A 25,185-nucleotide genomic window follows, 5' to 3' on the forward strand; every position below is an offset into this window, starting at 1 on the left:
ACGAAAAATGATACTGAAGATGGCACAACGCCGAAACCGGTTTGTCTCCAAACCAAATTTGACAAGGGATGACGGAAAATCGTTCCACAATACATCATACTCCTACCCTGTCGGAAACACAAACAACTAAAAAGAAGTCATTAAATTGTATTACCGGTTTACATACCGATCACACAGCAGTGAAAATCACTTAGATTTGTGCTATATAAGGTACATTTTCCATACCTCTGATTGTTTAGATCTGATTTTTTATATACACATGTATGTAGCTCCTTTATCTATGTATGCTGTGAATATATAATAATAATGATAATAGATTGGCGCTTACACATATGTTAGTGTTTGGCCGAGCTTCTCGTCTGATTTGTGGCGTGCGCCTTGATGTTGTCACACAAAGCGGAGGGACCTACACTTTTACGCCGACTCCGAACGGCGATTGTATTTTTATGAGAAGCTGTTTTTCATGGCAGAAATACACTCGGAGGTTTGCCATTGCCTGCCGACGGACGACCGCTGTTAAGAAAAAACCTTTTTTCTATATTTTTTGCGATGTTGCTATGACCAGGATTTGAACCCAGGCGTTGCGGAGTGGAAGCGCGCACTGCTTACCACTACACCACAGCGATCGAAATATATACATTTTTTAATATATGAATATATACATTTTTTAAAATGCAGAAATCTGTTAAAGAAAAATTTACAGATGTATATGAAAGGTATGAAGCCTTGGGCATAGCTGAAGACAGCGCTGCTCTTACTTGTTTTAAATACATTTAAAAAAAATGCCCAGTTTGATTTTTGTTGCAGTTGTTGTTTCTCGCAAGAATTGCTACAAATCGTGAACTCCCCTAGTATACCGTTATGCTCAACTCAATGATTTTTATCGATTCCAATGCCTTAACTATTTAATCAACCGCCCTTAGTGTCTCCAAACCTTCGTTGGCTAAAAAACGGCTTTTCCAACACCAATTTGGCAGAGGGCACCTGCGCTGCTATAAGCCGCTTATCTTATTAAAAATATTTAAACTTTACTTTCACTGCTACATATCTTTATATCGTCGTTTTAAGTACAAAACCGCGTATGTGAGGTTGCCCAAAATTTTACCGGAGAGAGTAAAACCTGTCTTATTTCAAAACAGTTCGCTATTTTAATACCTTTTATCTCTAAATATCGATATTTTGGCAGGAATGGTTAAGAACAAATTGTTTAGGTTCTTTTAATAATAATAATATCATAAGGGAACAGTGATTTTGTTGCATCAAAGGTTAAAGCTGTTTTCGAATAAGACCAATTCTTGTTAAAAATTTTGGGTTCAGCAAGAAGGTTTGGGGCATATTATTAGATAATGAATCCGTTAACGCAAAAGATAAAGAAAAATATCATTTCTCGCAGCCCTTTAGCTGATCGTTAGTCACAAAGTTACCTCTTTTCAATAAAATTTTCATTGTTCTCTTGATAATTGCACTGGCCTATAGTCAAAAGATGCAAGGAACAGCATTAATATTGCTGGCGTGCATTACGGTCGCTGGTTCCAAATATTCTAATATTTTTTTAAGTTTAGCTATAGTTTACGAATTTTTGCAAATTTAGGAACAATTTCGGAAGCTCGAATAGAAAAGCCATTATTTTCCATCATCGTGGAAAAATGTTGTTTATGCAAATGAGTATGGAAGCACTGAACAGGCACAACTTCTAGAAACACTAATTAGTTTACTTATGTTTATGCATACAATATAAAAATTGCAAATAAAGGAAAATTACAAAAAATTTTGTTAACATTTTTTTTTTATTTTAAAATAATTTGTTTATAATCTGAATGATTTTCATCATATTATTATCATAAATCAGTAATAGCAAGTCTCGTAATTATTACGTGCCGATCGAGTAACGTTTACCAAAGTTATATCGAAAAACTTAAGTGGATCTCCAGTTTTTTTCTAAAAAAAAATTCTCTTAAGTTTTATAAATAAAATTTAAATGAAAGAACCGGATTACAGAAAAGTATGCCAGGGAGTGACTTCTTTCGTTCAAGCCGAATGCAAAGTAATGTCGTCCAATTGGAGAGACCTCAAAAGGATTTTCCAGGATATGTTAAAGACTATAGCATTTACCTACGTACAGTTACTTTTTCACATAATGGAGTAAACTAAAATATTTATGTAAACACTTTTTGCAAGTCCCCTACTTTCATATAACGGCAAATTTAGAAACCACGAAAAATGGACTTAAAATGGGCGTTTCTCGCCCTAATTGTATTATGTTAATGTATGCAAATACTTATATTTAAGCTTGCAACTACTATTAACTTATCAAACGATTCCTAATCTTTGACAATACATGTTTGACTTCATTCACCACGATCTTGAAAACTGACCAAATCGGTGTGACCAAGTCCATGGTAATTTTAATATTATATAAACATCCGGAAGCATTAAAACGTTTGAAATAAATCTCGTCTCGCTTTTTTGTATTTTTCACTTGGTTGCTGAAGTAATGAAGAATTGAAAATTCATAAGGGAAAGTTATAGTTTTCTTATTTTTTATTTTAATATCTTAAAAATTTGTAGACTTATTGAAAAATGATAAATGAACGTGAGGTACTAAATTTAATAAGCCTTAATTTGATATATCGTCCTGTTTATAACAATTAACGCATTCCATAGATATTACAAGCCAAAGTTTCATTTTCAAAATTCATACACTTTAATTCAATTGCGCGGGCTAAAGATAAGTTTTAAATTAATGTTTCTTGGCCAATAACAATTGGCTTAGACCTAAAACATCATAATATTACTATTACAATAGGGTCAAATGCCTTTTATTTTCCCCCATACAAAATCGACCCAGCCTAATATACATACATACATATGTACATAAATATTCAAAAATCGTGTTGTTGCAAAACCCTCAATACAAATCGAATTCGATAGCGTAAAAAATATTCATATTTTTTTGGACTTATCAAATTTTATGTGACTACTTTGGACTTAGCAATTTTGCACAACACGGAATAAAACGGGTAGAAATAAAATAAGTAAGTAGTTGGATCCTTTCAGAAACGGTGCATTTTCAATTTTCCTTGCTTCCTGCACCAAAAACTAATTGTTCATAAAAAGTTGACTTAGCAACATTTCACTCTAAGCTAGCGATATTTGAAATCAAGTAAGTCTATATCGTGGTAATTTTTAATTGAAACCACGCCATCTGTTGACAGAAAACAAGGCTAATGGAATAAAATTAGTTCCCTGGTTATGATAGTAGTTACTTATGTACATCATAAATAATTTTATTTTTTCGCATTATGCATCTAAAAAAAAAATAAACTTTCAAACAAATTAATTTGTTAAGTCAATAAAAAACAATAACAATGGTATAACTAAATGTCCTTAAACTTCAATATGGCAATGCCACTCAAACGAACAACTCCAATAAGGGTTGAAAGAACCGTCATATGTACATATGTATGCATTTCCGTAATAAGTTTAAGGGTGAAATGTATTACATTTGCTGCTTTGTTCCCCACATTTAGTGAATGCAGTCGCCCCAAACTTGTTTTGTGGACAAAAATTTATTAAGTGAAATATGAATTGAAAATTGCAAATAGAAATAAAAATCCTACATAAATATGAGATTTGAGGGAACCACTTTCAGGGCAATTTTAAAAATACCTGGTAGAACTTTATTATAATTCTAAGACAATCATACTAAGAAAAACCAGAATACTTCGCTGAGCTACGTTAGGGCGACTTTTGTGTGAATCGAATAAAATGTTTACAAAAAGAATATCATTTGTTTTACTAATTTCGGTGCTAAATGTTTGTGGTTTAGATGTATATGAAAATGGGTTAGTGAATGGCCAATATGAATTACATGAAAATATTAAAATTCGATGCGTTAAGAACGCATAAGAAATGTGAAGAAAAATTTGATCAAATATTTTTTCGATGTATTTGTTTTTTATTACTCTTACAGCTTAAGTTTTGCTGCGCTCAAGGAAATTACAACAAAATCACACACTGACGAGGTGAGAAAATATGCAGATGCACAAAAAAAATAAAAAAAAATCGTATACCAGTTGTGAATAAAGATTTACAAATAATGAAATGTGTTTAGTATATAATCCTACATATGTATGTATGTACGTATGTACGTATGCATACAAGTACATATATATATGCTAAATATGTACACAAGTCCACGTCTTTGTTGAATCAGTAAAGCGTGGGCTGTAGCACAGAGAACTCATTGTGTTCAAACAATACAAAAGCATTTCGAAACACTTTAAAATTTTACTTAGAAACTTATGGACTTATTCATAAAAAATAAAGTAGGTTTAAAGAGCTTTATAAAATGACGTTTTCATAAATTTTTCAGTTTATAAACCTTTTTCTATTTCCAAAAGATACTGCGGTTTGTTATTGCCTACCGAGGAGACTGTTTTTTGAAATGAAACTTCTTTAGCGGCAGTGTTCACTTAAAAAATGTCACGAAAAAATGTGACATGAATATGCTTAACGGTTTATATCGATTAAAGGTTTACGCAGTTAGAAATTGTTTAATTCAATATATCGGCGAAAAAACTCAACGGCTTTGTATGATCTTTCTTTTGGGGGGTAAAACCCCCAGCTGCAATATAACCTCAAATATAGGCCAAAATCAAATTTCGGAATCCTGAGCCACCAGAGCAATTATGACCGGATTCAGCACGTCGAAAACCTTTGGAAAAGTATACTCCGGTTTCCGATAAATTTCTTGTAAGCCTGTGCTATCGAATTGTGCTACGCAACGGTTTAAGGTTAATTCTAAGATTGAGAACGAACAAGAACTGAATCGAGAGTGGCTCTACTTCCGCAGTACAGTAGTCCAGGCGCACCCATTTTTTTACAAGCTTTTATTAAGTTTCGCCTGTGTGTAATCAAATCTTGCAATTAATTTTTAACCAACTTTCCAGTGAGCTAGGGACCTGACACTTCAAACTTAACTCAGAAACCGTGGACAATACAATACGAAAGCGAATGCAGGTGTCGAGGTATTTGAAAAACCTCGTATTTATGGTCTTATATGTATTTATGTCCGAATGTAAAGAAAGAAATTTAGTCCTTAGGTGGTGCAGGGGGTAGATTTTTTTTCCACTAACCGCTAATAAAAGCTTGTATTAAAATTGTTTTTTTTTTACTGCTTGTTTATAATTTTGATATTGCGCAGACCAAATATTTAGTCGATCCGCCAGGTGGGAGAAAAAAAAGAGTATGTTTTATAAAAAACGGAGAAAAAAGAGTATGTTTAATATAAAAAACGGAGAAAACAAGTTTTTAAAAGCAAGCACAGAAAGAAGAGAAAATCAAGTCGGGTTTCCACACGAGACGTAGAGATGTTGTTGTGGTTGAACAGCATTTCACAAAATAAAGCTGATGAAGGTTGTCATTCTCATTCTCAAATGCAAGGCCCAGGAAATTTATTTTGCTTAAATACATATGTTACAAATCGAGGAAGAGGGTTGTTGGATACATTTATTACAAAGGTGAGATCTTTTTAACGTGCCAGATAAAATTGTGTCACTATCGTGCGGTCCGGTGTTTGAATCTTCTCCACTACCTGCATTCACAAGACAAGACGAATCACAAGAGTAGATTAAACAAAAGGGAGGCGGATAGATCTAGTGGTTCTACTGAGAGAGTCCTTTGACTGTTTAAAGCGGCGTACCTACTCGCAAACTTTTGCATATGTACATAAAAAAAAAAAATTAAATAAATAATTTTTTATATTTCAGATTCCATCCGGAATATGCCAAGTATATAATGGCACAACTTGTGAGAAATTCTTAAAAAACCAAAGCGTCTTCGTACCACCAAATCTCTCGCTGAACGAACTGGAAGAGCGTTTGAAGGCAGCCTATGGCGTTATAAAAGAATCCAAGTAAGTAAACTCTCTAATTCAATTTCCCTTAATATCCAGTAACACACAATAACGTGATTATGTTTTCTATTTCAGGGACATGAATGCCAATTGCCGCGTTTATGCTCTACCAAGTCTATGCTTCAGCTCGCTTCCACTCTGCCGTACACCAGAACGTACAAATTTACTCTATTTCTCTAATCGCGCTACACAAAAGGAGCGCAAATCGAAAAAGTTCAATACGACGCACGATTTTAGTGCGAGCACTGAAAATCACATAACAGGCTATCGGCGTCCACGTTTTCTCGATAAGAATTTCAAGGATCGTCGTTCATTTTTAAAACGTAAATCTTCCATAACTTACGATGATGTATTTTCTGGCGAAATATCGAGTCAATATCCACCCACGAGAGAATCGGAAAATCTACGTAGAATTTGTCGTGATGAATGTGAATTGTTGGAGAATGAATTGTGTCAGAAAGAGTATGCCATCGCTAAACGACATCCGGTTTTGGGACAAAAATTGCCATTGGAAGAATGTCAGAGCTTGCCACGTCACGAGGACTGCTCATCGTTGGGCATTACTATCGATGTAAATCCCGAACAGGATTGCTATTGGGAGAATGGTGCTGGTTATAGGGGCACATTGGCAGTCTCAGGCACAGGCAAACTTTGCTTGCGTTGGTCTTGGCTAATGAAGGAAATATCCGATTATCCGGAATTGGCGGGACAGAATTATTGCAGGTACATATACATATATGTAATTATAGTTTATATATTTTAGTGGACAAAGTACTCAGCGCAGGTGTTTTTCGTTTCAGAAATCCCGGCAATGTAGAAGAACGTCCATGGTGCTTTGTAGATGACAAGTCATTCGAGAAAATCATCGAGCTTTGTGATATACCGAAATGTGCGGACAAAATGTGGTTCTACATCTTTGTGACGATTGGCACAGTTATTGGTTGCGTCGTTTTCTATATGTTCTACGTTTGCTTGAAGAGGCGGCGCAATGGCGGTATGACGAATATACAAAATGTGAGTAGAGAAAATGCTAAATAGAATAACTAGCGGTAATATTTGGTGGCAAAAAGGGCAGCTGAGCGCTGCGAGTCTGCGTGTGTGAAATTTGTTTTTTTATTAAAAATTTAATACAATAAAAAAAACCCATTTTAAAAGAATTTTTGATAGCAATTTGTCAAGAAAAAAGTTATCGAGATGTCGAATAAAATTTTACTTTAGGGAGTTAAGATTTCCGATTTTGCAAACTTTCTTAAATTGAGGTTAAATACCTAGTTAAATATAAATATTTTTATTTTGGAGATTTATTTTTTCGATTAAAATAATCTTTATATTGGAGTGTTTTTATGAGCGAGTTAAATATTTTATGATCTAAAAAAATAAATCTGGAAAAAAACGGTTGAAATATAATCCAAAAAATAAAAATCCAAAAATAACGATTAAATTTGTTGGGGACGAATTGATTAGAGAATAATTAGAAAAACAGTAGACGTTAGAAACCAATAAGAATTCAACGTTAGAATACGATTAGAAATCTAACCTCTTTTTCGATATTGAGAACTAAGTCCCCTTTTTGTAGAGAATGCTACAATTCTCGACAGTCTCTCTAATCGTTTTCTAATCTTCTACCTAGTGATGGCAAGATTAATCAAATGAATAACGTTAAACGAGTCATTTTTTCAGATTTTTCCAGATTAAAATCGAATCAGTTTTTTTTTCTGATTAATCGTCATGAATCATTAATCGATTAATCACGAAAATAATTGAAATTATAACAAGTTTAAACATGGCTGTCACTCAACATTTTCTTCATATCAGAACATGTATTACCATCTCGCTTCAAAGCTATACCAAAATGGCAACTCAGCTTGTAAGTAAAACAACCCTGCTATTTCTTAAATTCTTTGGAAAGGAATCTTTGGAAAATTATTTTGATTTATGGGCTCTTCATAAATCATTAGTTCATAACATTCCATTTCCTCAAGACGAGCTAAGCTTTTATTTGAATTGACAAGTTTTAGACTGGAAACGAAACACTGTTGAAGCATGGGAAGAAATCAAGACTGTTTATATAAAATTTTATCTGCTTTCCCACAATTATTCGCACTTGATTTGTACATTAGTACACGCAGAACGCATTTTGTTTAGAGCCGGAAAGCCGAAGCAGATTGACATTGAAAATGCTGTCAAAATTACTTTTTTACAAGCTTATTCACATCAAATGTTGTAAGTGAATTCTTTTTCATACGATTATAATTAATAAACAAACTTGAAAACGGGTTATCTCATTATTTTAATATTGAAAATAAAAATAATCGAAAAAATCGACTAATCGATTAATATCTTATAATTAATTGCAATTAATTTTTCGGCCCCAAAGAGACTCATTTGAATTCGAATCGTTTTCTAACTTAAATGTTTGTTGGGTAAAGATTACAACCGTTATGGTCTCTGCACTTATCTCTTAAATCAGCTTTTTTACGAGATTCCAATTTCTTAATATTAATTTCAGAAGAAATATCGCCCATTAAATAATATATAACTAGGTGCGTTCGACAAGTCAAAAATTTGTAATAGTTTTTCCAAATTTTTACTGGATGGCGTTCGATAACGACAAAAAATTATCCAACACACAAAAATTGAGAGAGCCAGTGTTCATTTTTATGCAAGAGAAGCGTTCATTTTGTACTGGCAAAATTTTAGTCAGCAAAAATTATCCAACACGAAAACATATGATCACAAAACATATGGTTGCAATTTTTGTAAACAAACAAAATTGCATTTTCCGAGTTTTGGTATTTATATTTACATTGAACGTTCACTTTCCTTTTTTCTTCTATGGAGGCAACATGAATTTCAGTTTGCTTACAAATAAGGTCGGTGTTATGCAGACAAACTTTTGTTTGCCAAATTAAATGGCGGCTGCTTAGTTTGCTCGGAGGTGGTTATGTCGAGTTTGGCACAGGGTTGCACGTTCATTATGGTTTTCATGGCTATTGCCAACACGAAATGAGAATTTCAGATGTACATAACGCGCAAAATTTAAAATTTTTTCTATGGCAACACCGAATTTGCTGCAGTTTGACCAAACAAAATTAGTTTGCTGTGAGAGTCGCCAAACTCGCTCTCTCCGAGTTTGCTGCAACAACAATTGCACGCAGTTTGCCAAACAAAATTTCTGCATAACACCGACCTAAGACATAGACAAAGTCAGCTGGTGTGTCTTCTTCTTCCGGTTTTTGCAAGTAATGGCTAATTTCCTGTTCGTTTACTTTTTTGCTTTTTCATCTCTTTGGGAGAGAATTTTCGCTTACTCTCTTGATTTTGAGTGTTGGCTAATTTTGTTATCGAACGCAACTACTAAAAATGCTACTTATTTGCAGATCAACACACCAAACGCTGATAAAAATATCTATGGAAATTCGCAAGTGAATTCATCGTTGGAAATGACTCGCTTGAATAGCAACACAAACAATGAACAGCCGTCAATGTTCTCACAAAATCTGGAGCGAAGTTCATTACTCAGAGTGCCACAATACACGCTGCAAGATATGGAGTTTGTGGAAGAGTTGGGAGAGGGGGCATTTGGTATGCTACATTGCATGTTTTCACACTCCTTTTTGAATTTAGCTAAACCACTTTTTTTTTTATAGGCAAAGTGTACAAAGGGCAACTGACACAAATCAATGGCGATAAGATATTTGTAGCCGTCAAAGCATTGAAAGAAAATGCATCGCTTAAAACGCAACAGGATTTCAGACGTGAAATTGAACTTATATCGGATTTGAAACACGACAATATCGTTTGCATTTTGGGCGTAGTACTCAATAAAGAGCCATATTGCATGCTATTTGAATACATGTCAAATGGAGATCTACACGAATTTCTTATCGCCAACTCCCCCAGCGAAAATAAATCGCTGACACAATTGGAATTTTTAAAGATATCATTGCAGATTAGTGAAGGCATGGAATATCTATCCGGCCATCATTATGTGCATCGCGACTTGGCTGCGCGAAATTGCTTGGTTGGCGATAAACTCACAGTGAAAATATCTGATTTTGGACTTTCACGAGATATTTACAGCTCAGATTATTACAGGTAAATGTTCTGCAAAATTGATATACGAGTTACAGAAGGTAGCTTTTGATACATCGGAATTAACTTCGAATTCGATAACAATATTCTTACAGGGTACAATCAAAATCGCTTTTGCCAGTGAGATGGATGCCGTCCGAATCGATTTTATATGGCAAATTCACCACTGAGAGTGACGTCTGGTCATTTGGCGTTGTATTATGGGAAATATATAGTTATGGCATGCAGGTTTGTTTAGCTTTAACTTCATACATATAAAAATAAATGCTGACAAGTGCATTTAACATTTCAGCCGTATTATGGTCACAGTAATCAGGAGGTTATAAATTTGGTACGCTCGCGCCAATTACTTTCATGTCCTGAGGCATGCCCAACAGCTGTTTATTCGCTTATGATCGAGTGTTGGCACGAACAGTCCGTCAGAAGACCTTCCTTCTCAGAAATCGCACATCGTTTGAAGGTGTGGCATCAAGGGCAACTCAAATTGAATTCCACACCGACACTATCAATTAAAGCTTCCCCGAATACTTGAAATTTAGTTTAACCAAAAATAATTGTACTTTTTTTATTACATAAGAAAAAATTAAGTAGTCTTTTGGTAGTATTTGTACATTTATACGTATATTGTATAACACATAAGGGAAAGACGAACACACATTTCATGCACATATAAGGATATTGAAAAATACATTAGTAAACTCATTCAAAATTTCTTGAAAATATATTAAAATGATTTTTATTAAATGAAAAATAATTTGTAATTTTTTAATCTGCAATGCGAGATGGGTATAAGCAGAGTGATAGGGTAAAGAATTGGCGTGGTAAGTCTTTTATAATTTGTTTTTAACCGACTTCCAAAAAGGAGGAGGTTATCAGTTCGTCGGAATATTTTATTTTTTATTTTTTTTTGTATGTATGTTACCGCATAACTTTGGACCACGTCAACCGGTTTCGATAATTTCGATTTTGCTTAGGAAAGGTAGTGTCTCAGTGGTGGTCTCATACTAATCTGGTTTACATCCGATCATTGGATCATGAAAAAACTAACGGTACTCCAAAATTTGTATATGAGAATTGAAGTCGGTTTTGTTTTTTTGTCATCATTTCACTGATTATTTCGTTATTAATCTTGTACATAGATATATGATAAAAAGTAAAAAAAAAAAATTTTAAAAATTTGATCGTAGGAACACTGAGAAATAAGTAAAATATTTGCATTGCCCCATTGAAACTCAAAATTTTGTAGTTGAAAATAGTATGCTTCAAAATTCATTCAACTTGTCCATGCAATTCGCGGTCAGATTGAGAAAAAGAAATTTTGTTTCCACGTGTGTACAGCCAGAAAAAAACTTTTCGGAAATCAGTTCCAGAAATAAAATTTGCAGGATGTGACTGCAACTGAAAGAACGCAAATCGATTTCGAAAATACATTTCTACCTGCTCATGCTGCACTAGCAATTTGAATATCGGTTGCAAGTGACAAATAATAACGGATAATTTTGAATAAAATATCAACAGCTTTTAATTAATTATTTTTCGGAAATTAATCGTTAATTAATTTTGAAATTGAAAATTAAATTAATTATAACCAAACAAACAACCAGTAAAGCGCTCCCGGTTGCATTTCAGTATCGAAAGATTGGAAGAAATTCATTAGCTATGTGAACTGCCAAAAAGCGATCAGAATTTTTTTTCGGCAATTCGCCTTTGGGAAATAAAAAACCTCTTCCGAAAGATACTTTACAATGAGAGGTGTGATTGCTTATGAAATTGCTTTCTGAAATATCTCAATTTGGCAGCTTTTTCGAAATAAATTGTATTGCCACGCCAGATAGAAATTCTTTTCTGCGTCACAGGGATGCTTTTGACCGACATCGAAGTTAATTCTGTGATTTTGAATAGAAGTAACCACATTGACAACGCATGCATTGCCGCAACTGATAAAAATTGCCCTACTTTCAACTTTTGACGCGCGTCAATGCGCAAAACAACAATGTATGGAATGAATTCAAACCAGCTGACTCTTGGCCAATCAAAATTAGCCGATTTGTTTGCGCCAACATTTTCATTGTGCCGCCTCGCCATGTTATGTGCATCTTGTCAATCAAAAGCGNGTATGGAATGAATTCAAACCAGCTGACTCTTGGCCAATCAAAATGAGCCGATTTGTTTGCGCCAACATTTTCATTGTGCCGCCTCGCCATGTTATGTGCATCTTGTCAATCAAAAGCGCAGAAAAGAATTTCTATCTAGCGGGGCCTTAAATCGTACTGAAAAAAAGTACAGTTGTACTTCAAATGTCATCACAGCTGTATATAAGCTTAACAGTACATATCATAGAATGTATAGTATACAGAACGATGTAAATCCGCAGTGCCACTGTTGGTTGGTTTGCATGTGAAAAAGGAGTTAGTTTGCATAAGAAAACCGGCAAACTTTTTTTTAGTTTCACTTTTATTTCGACATGTTTTGATAAAAAAAAAAATACTGATAAAAATTAAATTTTTCATAAAAACAGGGTTGAAATCTTGAAATTCCTGCCCGTATTTTGTTTGTAAGTCAAATATGAGTGGCATTGTGCTACTATGATAGCACGGCCGAGTAATCATAGTCAACTTATGTACAGTAGTCGAAAAAATTATAGCCGCACCAAATTTTGACAAGTTTTAAAATATTATTTTTGTTGTTATTTAATTTCGGTTAGTTTTTTATAGTTCGTTCTTTACCGAATTCCGTATAAATACAAGTTTGAAGGCAGTGTAATTGAACACCCAAAATATTTTTCACTATCCCAATCACGAAAATTACTTTATTGAAATTTTTCAACAGAATATTGTACTAATCTTTTGACTACAAAAAAAAATGTCCCATTTTTTTTACCAATAGCCTAATATAAAAATTTACAAATCTGTACAAATGTACCAATCGAGTGACACTGCCTTAAAAATTTATGCAATTTAAAAAAAANCGTTTCAAATGGCTAAAAATGTCGATTGATTTTTTTTTAATTTTTAAAAGTTCGAAATTTGTACGAAAGTTTGTTGAATTTTTTTTTAATAATGTACAAATGAGTAGTCCACTTGGCAAACAGGGTTATGTGTTTTTATAATAGTAAGCCATAAATTTAAAAAAACCTACAACAACAAGTAACATCCAAATTGTATTTTTCCCCTTACTATCTGAAAATTTGGATAACCAAGACCCTAATAACATTAAAAAGCAATATCATAGTGTGGTAGTTTTTGCAATATTTTTTTTTATAAAAATTGAATATAGCAAGTTTTGAAGCAATAACTTTTACATAGCTATCTTTTTTTAGGTTTTAGGGGCAGTGCAAGGGGGTCTTAAAAGTGGAATTTTCAATATTTTCAAAAGCTTATTTTTCGAAAATTAATGATAAAGATAATTGAAATACCTTTCATTATATATGTATGTATATCTATAAAAATAATACATACAAATTTCGAGAAAAACGTAATTGTTTTTCTTAAAAAAAAAAAATACGTAATCCATTATAAGATATGTATGTATATCAAAAACATACATTTTTATTAAAAATGGCTATAATTTCGTTTTCTTAGTTTTCTCGGAATATGTGTAACTTATATGTACATATATATATATGTATACATATCAAATGAAAGGTATTTCAATTCCCTTTCCAACCATATCCATTTTGAAAATCGGGTCAATAATTTTCGAAATATAAACTTTTTAAAATAGGAAATATTCTACTTTTACCACCCCCTAGCGCCGCCCCTAATAATTTGCACCAATATTTTTTATACCGTTAGAATCAATGGAAGAAGTCGAACCATGCCCAAACAATTTACGTAGTGAAATGAACTCGCAACGTTTTAGCAGTAGGTTTCCTAAATTATACCAGTGCTAGAAATTTTCAGTGGAATATTAGTTTAGGTACTAAAATTTAGGTCAACTCGCACACAGCCTTACAAATCGATTTGGCTTCGAAATAGATATATATTACCCAAGCGAAAGAGTTGTTTTGTCCAAAATTGGTTTGGTAGGTGGCACAAACAATAGTTTCAGAGTATTCTAAATAGTATAGATATCTAAAAGAATTCATAAAGAAATTATTATTTCCTTTCAAATCAATTTTAAATTTATCGGCTTGTTCGAATTTAATATCACAAAATTTTGTTCGGAAAATTTGTAATTTTAAGTCTGATAAATTTTAGAATTGATTGGTGAGACTGGGAATGAGTGCACTGTGCACAGGTCGATTTTTGTACGAAATTTCGGAAGAACAAAATAAAATGCTGTAACGTGAAACATTTTTTCAGATTTTCTTCAAGAAATTGTTCAGAAATATTTTTTCAAGTGCATGTTAATAACTAAATATGATTTTCTTTGAAGATTCGTAAAGAAATTGTTGGAGAATTCGGAAAAAAAACTTTCGAAACACTTAACGATTTCGTTACGATTTACTGCCCGAGACACAAATTTATTTGAAACAATTTTTCCGTAGATGCTGGTGAACTCGACTTAAAAAAAAATCCTTTCGAATTCGAATAGCTACGAATCGTTCCCACGACAGTCGGGTCTACGTAACCGGAATGACCCAGATTTATATCTGGCCTAGGACTGTCACTTCAGCAAAACTGTCCAAAAACTCTTTGGGGAATTTGTATGCTCTTACAACACCAACAATACCTAAGAATACATTGAATATACATTAGACTACATCACTCCCCATACAAAAAAAAAATCGCTACTATTTTTCCATTGGAATTATAAAATCTATTATATTTTAAAACGTCCACCAAAATATTTCGGAAAAATATTAAGATTTAAGTGAGCTGGACCGATTTGAAAATACCTCCAAAAATGGAGTTTTTTATGAATAAAAATAGCTTCTTAAAGATTTTTTTTGAAAAAATCCCCTCAAATGACAAAACGGCTTAAGCTTAAAAAATTTGCAGAAAAATATTTAAAAAAAATTGAACGAAATCGTAATGATGAGATTTTTGATGATGTTTTCTAACTTTTTTTAAAGATTGGTATACCAAAAACTTGAATAACTGAACCTAAACTCTTCCGATTTAGACTTAGGAGGTGTCGTTAGAAAGGTATTTTCTCTACCTTTTTATCTCTTTGCTAATAAACTCATTCAAAGGATGAAAGAGAAAGCTAGGATGAAGGAACGTCATTCAAAGTCGAATTAAGATGTGTTGGTATTTGAAAAAAAAAAATATTGGGACACGAATGACTTTTTGTTGGACAGAAATAAAAACAGTGTGAAAATACCTTTCAACTGAGTTCCCATAAGTCTAAATCAGAATAGTTTTGGCCCAGTTATTCAAGTTTTTCGTAAATTAATCTTTGAAAAAAGTAAAAAAACAGCATCAAAAATCTCATTCTTACGATTCCGTTTAAACGATTTTTAAATATTTTTATGCAGATATTTTAAGCTTAATCTGTTTTGTCATCTGAGGGGACCTTTTTCAAAAAGTTTTTTAAGAAACTATTTTTATTCATAAAAAACTACATTTTTGGAGGTATTTTCAAATCGGTCCAGCTCACTTAAATCTTAATATTTTCCCGAAATATTTTGGTGGATGTCTTAAAATATAATAAATTTTGTAATCCTGGCGGAAAAACCGCAACTTTTTTTGGTGATGCAGTCTAATATACATACATATGTACATATACGAATTTAATTTTGTGATGGCATTTTCGTAGATTTTACGAAAATCACACTACGATGGATTCAGTGGTATCCCCGAGCAAGGTGGCGTACCCTAGACTTAAGTTTAAAAATCGTATATACAATCCGATTTAGCTCAGGCAATTAATAACACTGGTTTACAGCGAAATTGTTCTTCCGAAAATCGAGTTAATTTTTTTTTCTATGGATACGTTTTCGAGATATTTGCAATTTACCGTTATTCAGCTTAAAACAAAAATTGGTTCCTTTTAATCACGTACATATATCTTACGAACCAATTTAAAAATCTTAATATAAAATGCGGCAAATGAAAGCCAATGAAATTCTCCATAAATTGTATATACATCACTTCGATAGGGCGTATAGTTTCTGACAAATTAATTAATCATTCCAGTTTTTTTTAATTTTTAATGAAAAAATTTAACTTTAACAGATAAAAATTTAAAAAATAACAGGTTCTGTGCCAAATTTTTGAATTTGATAAAAAATCAAGTTACTGATGAAGAAAATCGATGGATAAATACGAAATATGAGTGGTCAAATGAAAATGGGCAAAGATTTTTTGTATTAAATACGAGCAATAAAGCGTGTTACTCAGGTGTACGTGGCGTATGAGTAACACGCTTTACTGCTCGTATTTCATACGAAAAATCTTTGCGCATTTTCATTTGACCACTCATATTTCGTATTTATCCATCGATTTTCTTCATCAGTAACTTGAGTTTTTATCAAATTCAAAAATTTGGCACAGAACCTGTTATTTTTTTAATTTTTGATCTGTTAAAGTTAAATTTTTTCATTAAAAATTAAAAAAAAAAACTGGAATGATTAATTAATTTGTCAGAAACTATACGCCCTATCGAAAAGTGATGTATATACGGTTTATGGAGAATTTCATTGGGTTTCATTTTCCGTATTTTATATTAAGATTTTTAAATTGGTTCGTAAGATATACGTGATTAAAAGGAACCAGAGTTTGCTTTAAGCTGAATAACGGTAAATTGCAAATATCTCGAAAACGTATCCATAGAAAAAAATTAACTCGATTTTCGGAATCACCGAGGAATTGGATAGTGGCGTCTCGAGAACAAAAACCAAATTAAAATTTGTGATCCAGCGTGATTTAATCTCTAGGTTTCGATGGGCCGGAGTTTATTTTGTCGTATTTACTGCCTGATTTAATTAATGTTTGGCTCTATATGTAGTGTACATAGGTGCTTCTACTGCGGGGGGTGAAATAACACAAACGGCAATAACGCAAATTTGTGTTATTTCCCAATTGAATGTGAAATAACTCAAATTTGCTTTATTTCATTTCTCGTTGAGCAATAAGACCAACTTTTTAACTTAAAAATTGAGTAATAAAGTAAAATAGGACACATAGCTAGTCACCCAGTTACATTTGACAAAAAGTAGTAAGTGAATAAGTTAAATGGACGGATTTGTCAAAGTGTAAACAAGGCTTAAAGTTACGCAGTGTTACTCACCTCAGATTCACGACGAGAGGGGTTGCTCTTACTACTATTTGCCTTGTCAACACTCAATTCTTGTGCTTGTGCAGGAACTTTATTTATTTCAGTTGCTTCTTTGGGTTTTTGTTCGTCCTTTTCCTCTTCTTTTACCACTTCTGTTTGTGCAGCGGCACTACAATTGGGCCCATAATTGGACTTCTTAGAAGTCTTTTGCATTTTGGACTGCTCGTTTTTATCCACTACTACTTTGCGCTTCAATGCATTTAAACTATTACCTGAAAATGTAAATTTTTAGTTAAGAAAACGAGCGATTGTTTTTGCAATAACCAAATTACCGTCAATTTTTGCCTTATTAAATGCGAATGGGCTGCTTGCCAAGCTTTTTAAAACGTTGCTGAAATGGTTGCCAATATCGCGTGAGATTTCTTTTTGATGTTCCAGGTACTTTATGATGGAAGCATTCGTGCGATAAAAAATTTCCAATGCCTCAACCGACAATGTTGTAGGGTTACTGTGATTAATTTTAATTGGATAGGTGGCATTGCTTTCGTACAGATTATTGGCGGCCTATTAAATGTATATTTTTATTACTCGATGTGCATATGGTTATATTTTTTAGTGGCTATTTAATTACCTTCAAATAAAAATTCAAATAAGTTTTGGGATGATCTTTTTGCTTTTCGGCAATTTTCCCTAGCATATACTGGCACAACCATTTCTCTTCATGAGAGTCTTCGTTCTCTTCGCTACTGTTTTGTTCAGCATTTTGTAAAGCAGCAGCCAAGGAAAAGCAATTATGAGTAATATTCAAAACACGTCCTTTGCGCGCTTGCAGTAGTGATGTTCTAGACATTGTGAAAATGTAAAGAAGATATGCAGTGCATTATGGTTGCAGTGAAGTTTAAGAATCTTATTATAAACTTACTGTTCGGCTGTTAAATTTTCTGCTGAGCGCTTTAGTTGGCGTGAACAATAGGAATGAAGTGTGTACGTAAAAGAGCCATATTCTATCCATAGCAAGGTTTGCTGGCGATTTAAACATATGCACATTTCAAAACATCTTATGGTATCTTCTGATTCGGCTAAAATATTACTAGGACTGAATAGACATAAAAAAAAAAAACAGAAATTATACTCAAAATATAGCGTATTATATAAACATACTTCATGGGCGTCAATCCATTTAGTCTCGTTTCAATTTTGCTTGCTTTGGATAATGCAATACCCGCCCACGAATCGAAGCGTGTGGGGCTTATTGTTAAATCCAAGGTATAATACTTGATTGCTTTGGAAAAGTCACGATTTTTGAAGTAATAATCAGCCAACAAATAGAATATACAACGTATCTTATAGGGCAAAGAGGTATGTGCAGGTTCTAGTGAACCAAAATCATTGCCTTTAATAAACTCTAATATTTTTGTAGTTGCCGGCGACGGATCCACATCGGATGGCATTAGTGCGACAATTTTTAGGAAGAACTGTTCCAAATCCGCTGTAATCGACTCCAATTTATAAGAATTTATTTCAGGTAAGCACTCTGGCCTATACAAATCAAAAGCTTGCACCGCCTTCGCCCATGTCAATTCAACATTGGTGGCCTCGTGGTCCTCTAAATGTCGAGAACGCGCTTTCTTTTGCGGATAACCGTACAAACAAAAAGTAACCTAAAATATTTTTAAAGCTTATGATATGTACTCTTCTTTGTATGGTTCATTCGGCTCTTACTTGCTCCAAGTATTCATAGAGTGTATCACGACATGAGTCATAAAGTGGTGCTCTAATAATGGGTACGATAATATCTAAAATGTAATGTAAAAATGCGCCATCATTACGTGTACAGCACTGAAATTTGCCTAAAAAGTCGTGTGCTGTAAATAAAATCGAGAATGAGCAGGGTAAAGGTTCCTCTTCCTCTTCAGCATCATTATTAGACTTGGGTTTAGTAACCGTTAATGTGTTATTCTCATCCCTGGAATAAGAGAATTCTATTTAAAATTGTTCAGTTCTTTTATAAACACATTAAGCATAAAATGCAAAAGTTCAATAATTAAAATTTGTTTGGCGTCGAAATTTCAAATGCAATGTCATACAGACTCATGCCGTATTTCCACTGAGCGTTATATGAAAAACACTTTAATGGCAATTAGGCATTAAAAAATACCCGTCTGTCCCACTACGTTAAACAAATATTTGATGCTGTTGTTGTTTTAAAAGCATTTATCCCTCAAATTGGTTTTCATCCAACCCCCGTCAGATTTCCTTGAGTTACAAAGTGGCGGTTTCTGAATGCTCTAGCCACTTTTACCGCTTAAGTTGGTTGACGGTTCTCGTAATCCCGCTTTTAATAAATAGGAATTAATTTCGTTTCCACGTGCCAAAAAACACTAGTGGAAATTCGGCACTAAAAGGAATTCGATTGTTTTGCTAAAAAATGTTGACCTTCTAGCCCACCTAAATTGTTTACCTTAACATTATTTGATGTAATACAACAAAGGCTCGATTCATATTAAATTCGTGCTCTGGATTAATACTCTTATCGATAGGCTGAGTCGAATCCAAATGAAATGATAATACACAAATTGTATTTTGCACAAGACGTGCCAGCGTCTCATCTAAGCAAGAAACTGCAATCATAAAAAGTAACGTGGTTCGAGTTTTTAATTTTAATTAAACGGCATTTAAGTATATTTCCTCACCAATATCGTTGCCTTCGTTCAATATTATCACTTCTATATAAGAATAAATATAATTTAATGCAACGGACCACAATTCCTGTTGACGTGTCTTATCTGTTTCTTTTACATAACGTACAATGCAAAAGTGTAAGCATTTTTCGGCCCATTTCAAGCACTCCTGTGTGGAAAATAAACACAAATCTTTGTTTAAAGTAGACATTTAATAAATAATTTTGTTAACAAAACATGTACCTCATATGATGACATATTCCATAGTGATTGCAACAGAATTTCTACCTGAGTTTTGAAATTCTTAACCCAGTTGTCGCAGTCTTCTACTTCCACGTCATTAGATAAATTGTCTGTAATTATATTTACAACTTCTTGCCACTTTTCTTGTTCGAAAAGTTTGGGTACCTTGCCCAATGCAATACGCCTTAAAGTATATATGTATATATATTAGATTTTTGCATAATAATTTAAAACTTATGCAATGCAGACGAACCTCTTAAAATCGACCTGCGCATCCTGCACCACGTTTTTCGTTATGCACTTTGTACGTAAATTTGGTAAATGCAAAATGAACTCGTTTCCCTCGATAACTGATATCATATTCGCCATGTTTTCTAAACATGCTATGCATTTTTCAAGTTCATTTCGCATATCGAACCATAAAAACTCTATATTTACAAGACGTAGCTTATACGTATTAAATGCTTGACCGAGTGCAACATAAGCCGTGCCTGAGCGGAATGCCAATTGATCGAAAACTTGCTTCCATATGGGCGATAGTTCACTGAAAAGTTAATAAAATACAAATAATTTTCGTAAGCTGAAACTAAATTAGTTTAATACTCGTATTGATGTGCTTACTTATTCCCAGAGTTCCTGACAGTGTAGTCTAATTCCAAAAACAAAACAGAAATTCTATAAAATTGGTCAATAGAGTCAACGCTTTGTTGATTCCACGGTGAGCAGTCAAAGTTATCCCTGTAAAAGCATGCAAACATATACATATGTATACATATATTATAAAATGTTTACTTGAAGCGGCAAAGAAGCACACTCAACTTACAAGTAAACACAAAATATTTCCAGATATAAAACTCGTATATCTAAAGGCAAACCCTTTGTCCAATAAGATGATATACACTTTAGCCACTCAAATACCAACATGGATGGGTCAAAAGTTTTGGCCTGAACAAAGAAATTTTTTGAGTTACCGATTGAAAAAAGTCATACTTTAAAATATAAAATTATCTACTCATATCGAAGGTCCTGGGCAATAACAACAAAATCCAAGATTCAAAAAATAGAAACTGTTACCACTATTAAGTAGCTCTTGTCTCTAATCCTTGTCTAATCCATTTCCAACCCTTACTAAAGCAGTAAGGATTGCTAATATTGAGTAAGTACTAAATATTTGACATGCATTCTTCAAGGGTTAGAGACATGAGCCTCTTAAGAGTAGTAAGTTTTTATTTTTTGAATTTTGAATTGTGTCGTTATTGCACAGGACCACCGATATGTTTGCGATGGGTTCGGCGTTTTTTTTATTTATTTAATATTACCTCAATCTTAGCAACAAACTCCGTAAAAATATCGCTTGTCATTTCTTGAAATTCAGCATTTGACATTAGGCCGCTGCAAGCTTCGCATTTCTCATCACTATTTTTGATATCCTGCTTTGGGGTACCGAATGGCCATTCCTCGTCAATGTTAACACTAATTAGAACACAAATTTGTCTATGTATATAAATAAATTACACACTTCCTATATTTACTTACTCTGCGTACTTGACGAAAATTTTCCTCAATACCCCTTTTAATGAAGTGTCCACTTCAACTCGTTCGGAGGTAACCTTTTTCCTTGAACTATACCGTCGGTTTTTGTGCCAGCCCCATTGTTCGAGAAAATGTAAATCACTGCAACGTCTACGTGGCTTAGGTTTATTGTTTGTTTCTGAATTGGTCGTTGTTTTCTCATATGCCTCTGCTTCATCAGGCGAATTTTCGGCAATTTTTTTTGTTTGCTCTACATCACTTGTTGGTGGCGTGATGACTTGCAACTCAGTCGCATTTTGATTCGCAGCGTTAATACAATTTATGTCGGCTTCTTGTATCATATCGACGTTATCACTTGAATTGCTATTGGGTATAACACTTATTTCTTTTGGTTCGTTACATTCTTGCTGACCTGCCTTTCCTTCGTTGCTGCAATCCTTGCTCTCAGCTAATATATCCTTCAGTTCTAAAAGCACAATAAATGCCTTGCCATTTTCTTGCATATATCGGTAGAGTGATACAATGTATTGTCCCACAGAAACCCAGCTTAGCTCTTTAACTCTTATCTTTTGTACGACTTCCGCCGGTAATGCCATATTTTCGGCATCGTCTTCCTTATTTTCATTTCGGTATTTTCGCGGAAATGCACTTTCCTTCGTCCACGAAGGAAGTGGTTTCAAATTTTTGGGAAACGGGCCGTACATATTTTCACAAAGTGGCAGTGATGACTTAAAAATTTCAGAGATTTCATACAGTATTTTAGCTGCGCGTTCATAAGAAGGATCTCTGGAGTATAGTTTCAATGCATAGCCATATGCTCCGATTATATTGTGATTCTCGCAAAGTGTGCGTAGCATACCATCAGCGGCACTCCAATGTGAGGCATTGCAACGCAGGCATCTTTCAAAGGCATACTCAGCCAATTCTATAGCGTTGAGTTTTAAAGCCAATTGACCAAAACGGTGCAAAGTATATACGTCCGTATCGTCTAATTGTGTGGCCTAGAAGTAGAAGTGTAACTATTTAACTAAACCTTGATTTGGAGGTATATTAACATTACCATTATGTAGTTTTCCAATGCCAATTCATGCTCGTTTCTTTCTTCATGAATAAATGCTATATTTTTATGGCAATTATAACGAATCGTGCGTAATTTTCCGCTAGTGTCTTCTGCCAGAAGCTATGGTAATAAAAATGTTTAGCTATTATTATTATTATTATTATTAAGACCACAAAAGTTAAATAGTGAAAAGTAGACTGGTATATATAANGGGTAATAAAAATGTTTAGCTATTTATTAAGACCACAAAAGTTAAATAGTGAAAAGTAGACTGGTATATATAAAACTTTTAGGCTAAATAATCTTAAGGCATACCTCATTGAGAACTTGAGTTTCCAGCAATTGGCTCAACAATGAAAGTGCAGATTTCACATCTCCTTTGAATTTTAGATTTATTGCCTTAATGTATTCAGCCTCCGCAATCGCTTCCTAGACAAAGTATTAAAATTATACGCTCATGGGGCGCAAAAATTAAAATTAAATCACTCACCTGCGCCTCTCTGGTAACCACAATCTGATCCTCCGGTTCATCACTGCATTCTTCATTTAATGCAACTATTCGCATCATTTTGAGTTTCTGGTAGTTCAGTTAGATGGTATTTTTTGCAAAATAAAATAATAGCATCTCTTTTATCAAATTTGCTCCGGTCAAACCCAATAATCTCCTTATTTGTAAAAGGTCAATTATTTTTATTTGCAATAAAGATGATACAATTTGACAGATGTAACCGGCATTCGGAGGAAATAACATTTGTATAATCGATAACTTTGTTACTTTGCGAACTTTTAATATTTTTTAAATCATTTTACATAAAGCTTTGGCTATAATTATTATAATTATTAACAGTCTAAGAATTTCTTATTGTTTTTACTTATGTCAATTACGTTTTTATAGATTGTTTAATTTTTTATTAAATTGAAATTGTGTGGCAATGTTAGTTTGCAGTGAGGTACCCTGTGTTTTTCATTCTCGTTAAGCAGTTAACATTTGAGCAACTACTTTATCTTCTTGAAATTGGCGACAAGCATTGTCATTTGCTATTTGCCGAATCATTGTTGGATTTTTGTGTTTTAGCCAAGATGGTCAGTAAAGGCCTATAAAAATCGAAAACTTAACTAAAAAATATTTATTTACAGTTTCGAAACCAATATGATAGTGATGTTACTGTGTGGAGTCCACAGGGCCGCCTCCATCAAGTGGAGTATGCAATGGAGGCAGTCAAGCTTGGTTCGGCCACAGTGGGTCTTAAAAATTCTGACTTTGCTGTGCTAGTTGCTTTGCGCCGTGCCGCTTCCGATCTGTCTTCATCCCAGCGAAAAATAATCCCAATTGATGACCATTTGGGTATATCAATTGCAGGAATAACGGCCGATGCACGCGTGCTTAGCAATTATCTGCGCACGGAGTGTTTAAATTACAAATATGCATACGGCGCGAGATACCCAGTTGCACGTCTAATTTCAATGCTTGGCAACAAGATGCAGGTAACCACACAACGTTATGATCGACGCCCATATGGTGTGGGACTTTTAGTGGCCGGCTATGACGAAAGAGGTCCACACATTTTCCAAGTCGATCCTTCGGCAAACTTTTTCAATTGTAAAGCAATGTCAATTGGTTCACGCTCACAAAGTGCGCGTACATATTTAGAACGCAACATAAGTGCGAAAGGTCGTGATTTTGTCTGCACAAAAGACGAGCTTATATGCCACGGTATACAAGCTATACGTGGTTCGCTGCCTAATGACGAAGATAGCGAATCGCCACTGCTGGTAAGTTGAATATGTAGAACATGATTTGAACTTTGCTACAAAAATTTTAATACATTTGCTTTTCTAGAATATTTCTATTGCTATTGTGGGCAAAGACCAACCCTTCAAGATTTTGGACGATGTGGAAAGTAAGAAGTATTTGGATATGGCGAAGAAATTGCCAGCACCCCCGGCACCAGCTGATGATGATGTACCAGCCACGGGCGGGGACGATGATGATAAACCTGATGACTCGCCCCCAGACCCACAAGTACTAGTAGCAACAATGGAGCGCTAAAACTGAAATTTACATTTCGGTGCATTTCGGTTAAATATTATAATAAATAAAAAACTTTAGTTTTGTGGAATGCTGTAAGCTCGCTAATTTTTTAAACAAGTCGTGTTTTTTAAGCTTCAACATTTTCACTTCCGGGTGAATTTCAACCCCTGCCAATTTGAATTCAGATCGAATATGATTGAAATTCACTTGGAAGTACGTTGCACAATCTGGCTGATTAAAACCATATGCGCTGTGCTAACGATAGTCTATCCACATTATCCTAACGATCAAAATACATAAAATGTTTGTTAATTCCTGACGCCTGTTAACCGGCAGCTGATATTTCGGCACGGAATTTATGAAATCTGACACCGGCTTATGTGAAAGATGTAGTATCTACAACAGGCGGTCGGTCTGAGTTGCACACAGAAAGAAAAGTTCTATAAACAGCTTGACCGCG

General features: G+C 33.9%; 3 protein-coding genes across 5 annotated transcripts in view; 2 read left to right on the plus strand and 1 right to left on the minus strand.

Annotated features, from left to right (window-relative positions):
* Positions 1-23,392, minus strand: part of LOC108365660 (calcineurin-binding protein cabin-1-like) — a 31,426-nt gene extending 8,034 nt beyond the window's left edge. Inside the window, exons 1-17 of one of the 2 annotated variants that reach the window (XM_017619748.1) lie at positions 23,184-23,392; positions 23,009-23,122; positions 22,694-22,813; positions 21,637-22,634; positions 21,420-21,573; positions 20,924-21,045; positions 20,722-20,838; positions 20,354-20,644; positions 20,101-20,284; positions 19,870-20,026; positions 19,638-19,797; positions 18,899-19,142; positions 18,338-18,837; positions 18,099-18,272; positions 17,808-18,018; positions 17,509-17,740; positions 17,189-17,448 (exon numbers count right to left, since the gene is read on the minus strand). In XM_017619748.1, coding sequence (XP_017475237.1) covers positions 17,189-17,448; positions 17,509-17,740; positions 17,808-18,018; positions 18,099-18,272; positions 18,338-18,837; positions 18,899-19,142; positions 19,638-19,797; positions 19,870-20,026; positions 20,101-20,284; positions 20,354-20,644; positions 20,722-20,838; positions 20,924-21,045; positions 21,420-21,573; positions 21,637-22,634; positions 22,694-22,813; positions 23,009-23,122; positions 23,184-23,261 — 4,116 coding nt within the window. In that variant the 5' untranslated portion in view covers positions 23,262-23,392. The remainder of the gene's footprint in view (positions 1-17,188; positions 17,449-17,508; positions 17,741-17,807; positions 18,019-18,098; positions 18,273-18,337; positions 18,838-18,898; positions 19,143-19,637; positions 19,798-19,869; positions 20,027-20,100; positions 20,285-20,353; positions 20,645-20,721; positions 20,839-20,923; positions 21,046-21,419; positions 21,574-21,636; positions 22,635-22,693; positions 22,814-23,008; positions 23,123-23,183) is intronic. The other variant, XM_017619749.1, reaches the window with a different exon arrangement.
* Positions 3,469-10,760, plus strand: Ror (Tyrosine-protein kinase transmembrane receptor Ror). 2 transcript variants are annotated; one of them, XM_017619750.1, is made up of 9 exons: positions 3,469-3,845; positions 3,974-4,025; positions 5,772-5,917; positions 5,993-6,640; positions 6,718-6,931; positions 9,298-9,502; positions 9,568-10,015; positions 10,108-10,240; positions 10,305-10,760. In XM_017619750.1, exons 1-9 carry the CDS (start codon positions 3,769-3,771, stop codon positions 10,542-10,544), a joined length of 2,163 nt encoding a protein of 720 aa, XP_017475239.1. In that variant the 5' UTR covers positions 3,469-3,768; the 3' UTR covers positions 10,545-10,760. The 2 variants fall into 2 exon arrangements, with proteins under 2 accessions (XP_017475239.1, XP_017475241.1); XM_017619752.1 differs by lacking the exons at positions 3,469-3,845; positions 3,974-4,025 and adding an exon at positions 4,151-4,328.
* A 268-nt stretch (positions 23,393-23,660) lies between the features above and the next one.
* On the plus strand, positions 23,661-24,839 carry Prosalpha6 (Proteasome alpha6 subunit). The gene is made up of 3 exons (XM_017619753.1): positions 23,661-23,776; positions 23,831-24,466; positions 24,534-24,839. The coding sequence occupies exons 1-3, from the start codon at positions 23,774-23,776 to the stop codon at positions 24,741-24,743; spliced, it is 849 nt and encodes a 282-aa protein (XP_017475242.1). The 5' UTR covers positions 23,661-23,773; the 3' UTR covers positions 24,744-24,839.
* The last annotated feature ends 346 nt before the right edge of the window (positions 24,840-25,185 follow it).

Source organism: Rhagoletis zephyria, unplaced genomic scaffold, assembly GCF_001687245.7.
Source record: "Rhagoletis zephyria isolate East Lansing unplaced genomic scaffold, Rhagoletis_zephyria_1.1 Rzeph_scaffold_01951, whole genome shotgun sequence".
Lineage (NCBI taxonomy): Eukaryota > Metazoa > Arthropoda > Insecta > Diptera > Tephritidae > Rhagoletis > Rhagoletis zephyria.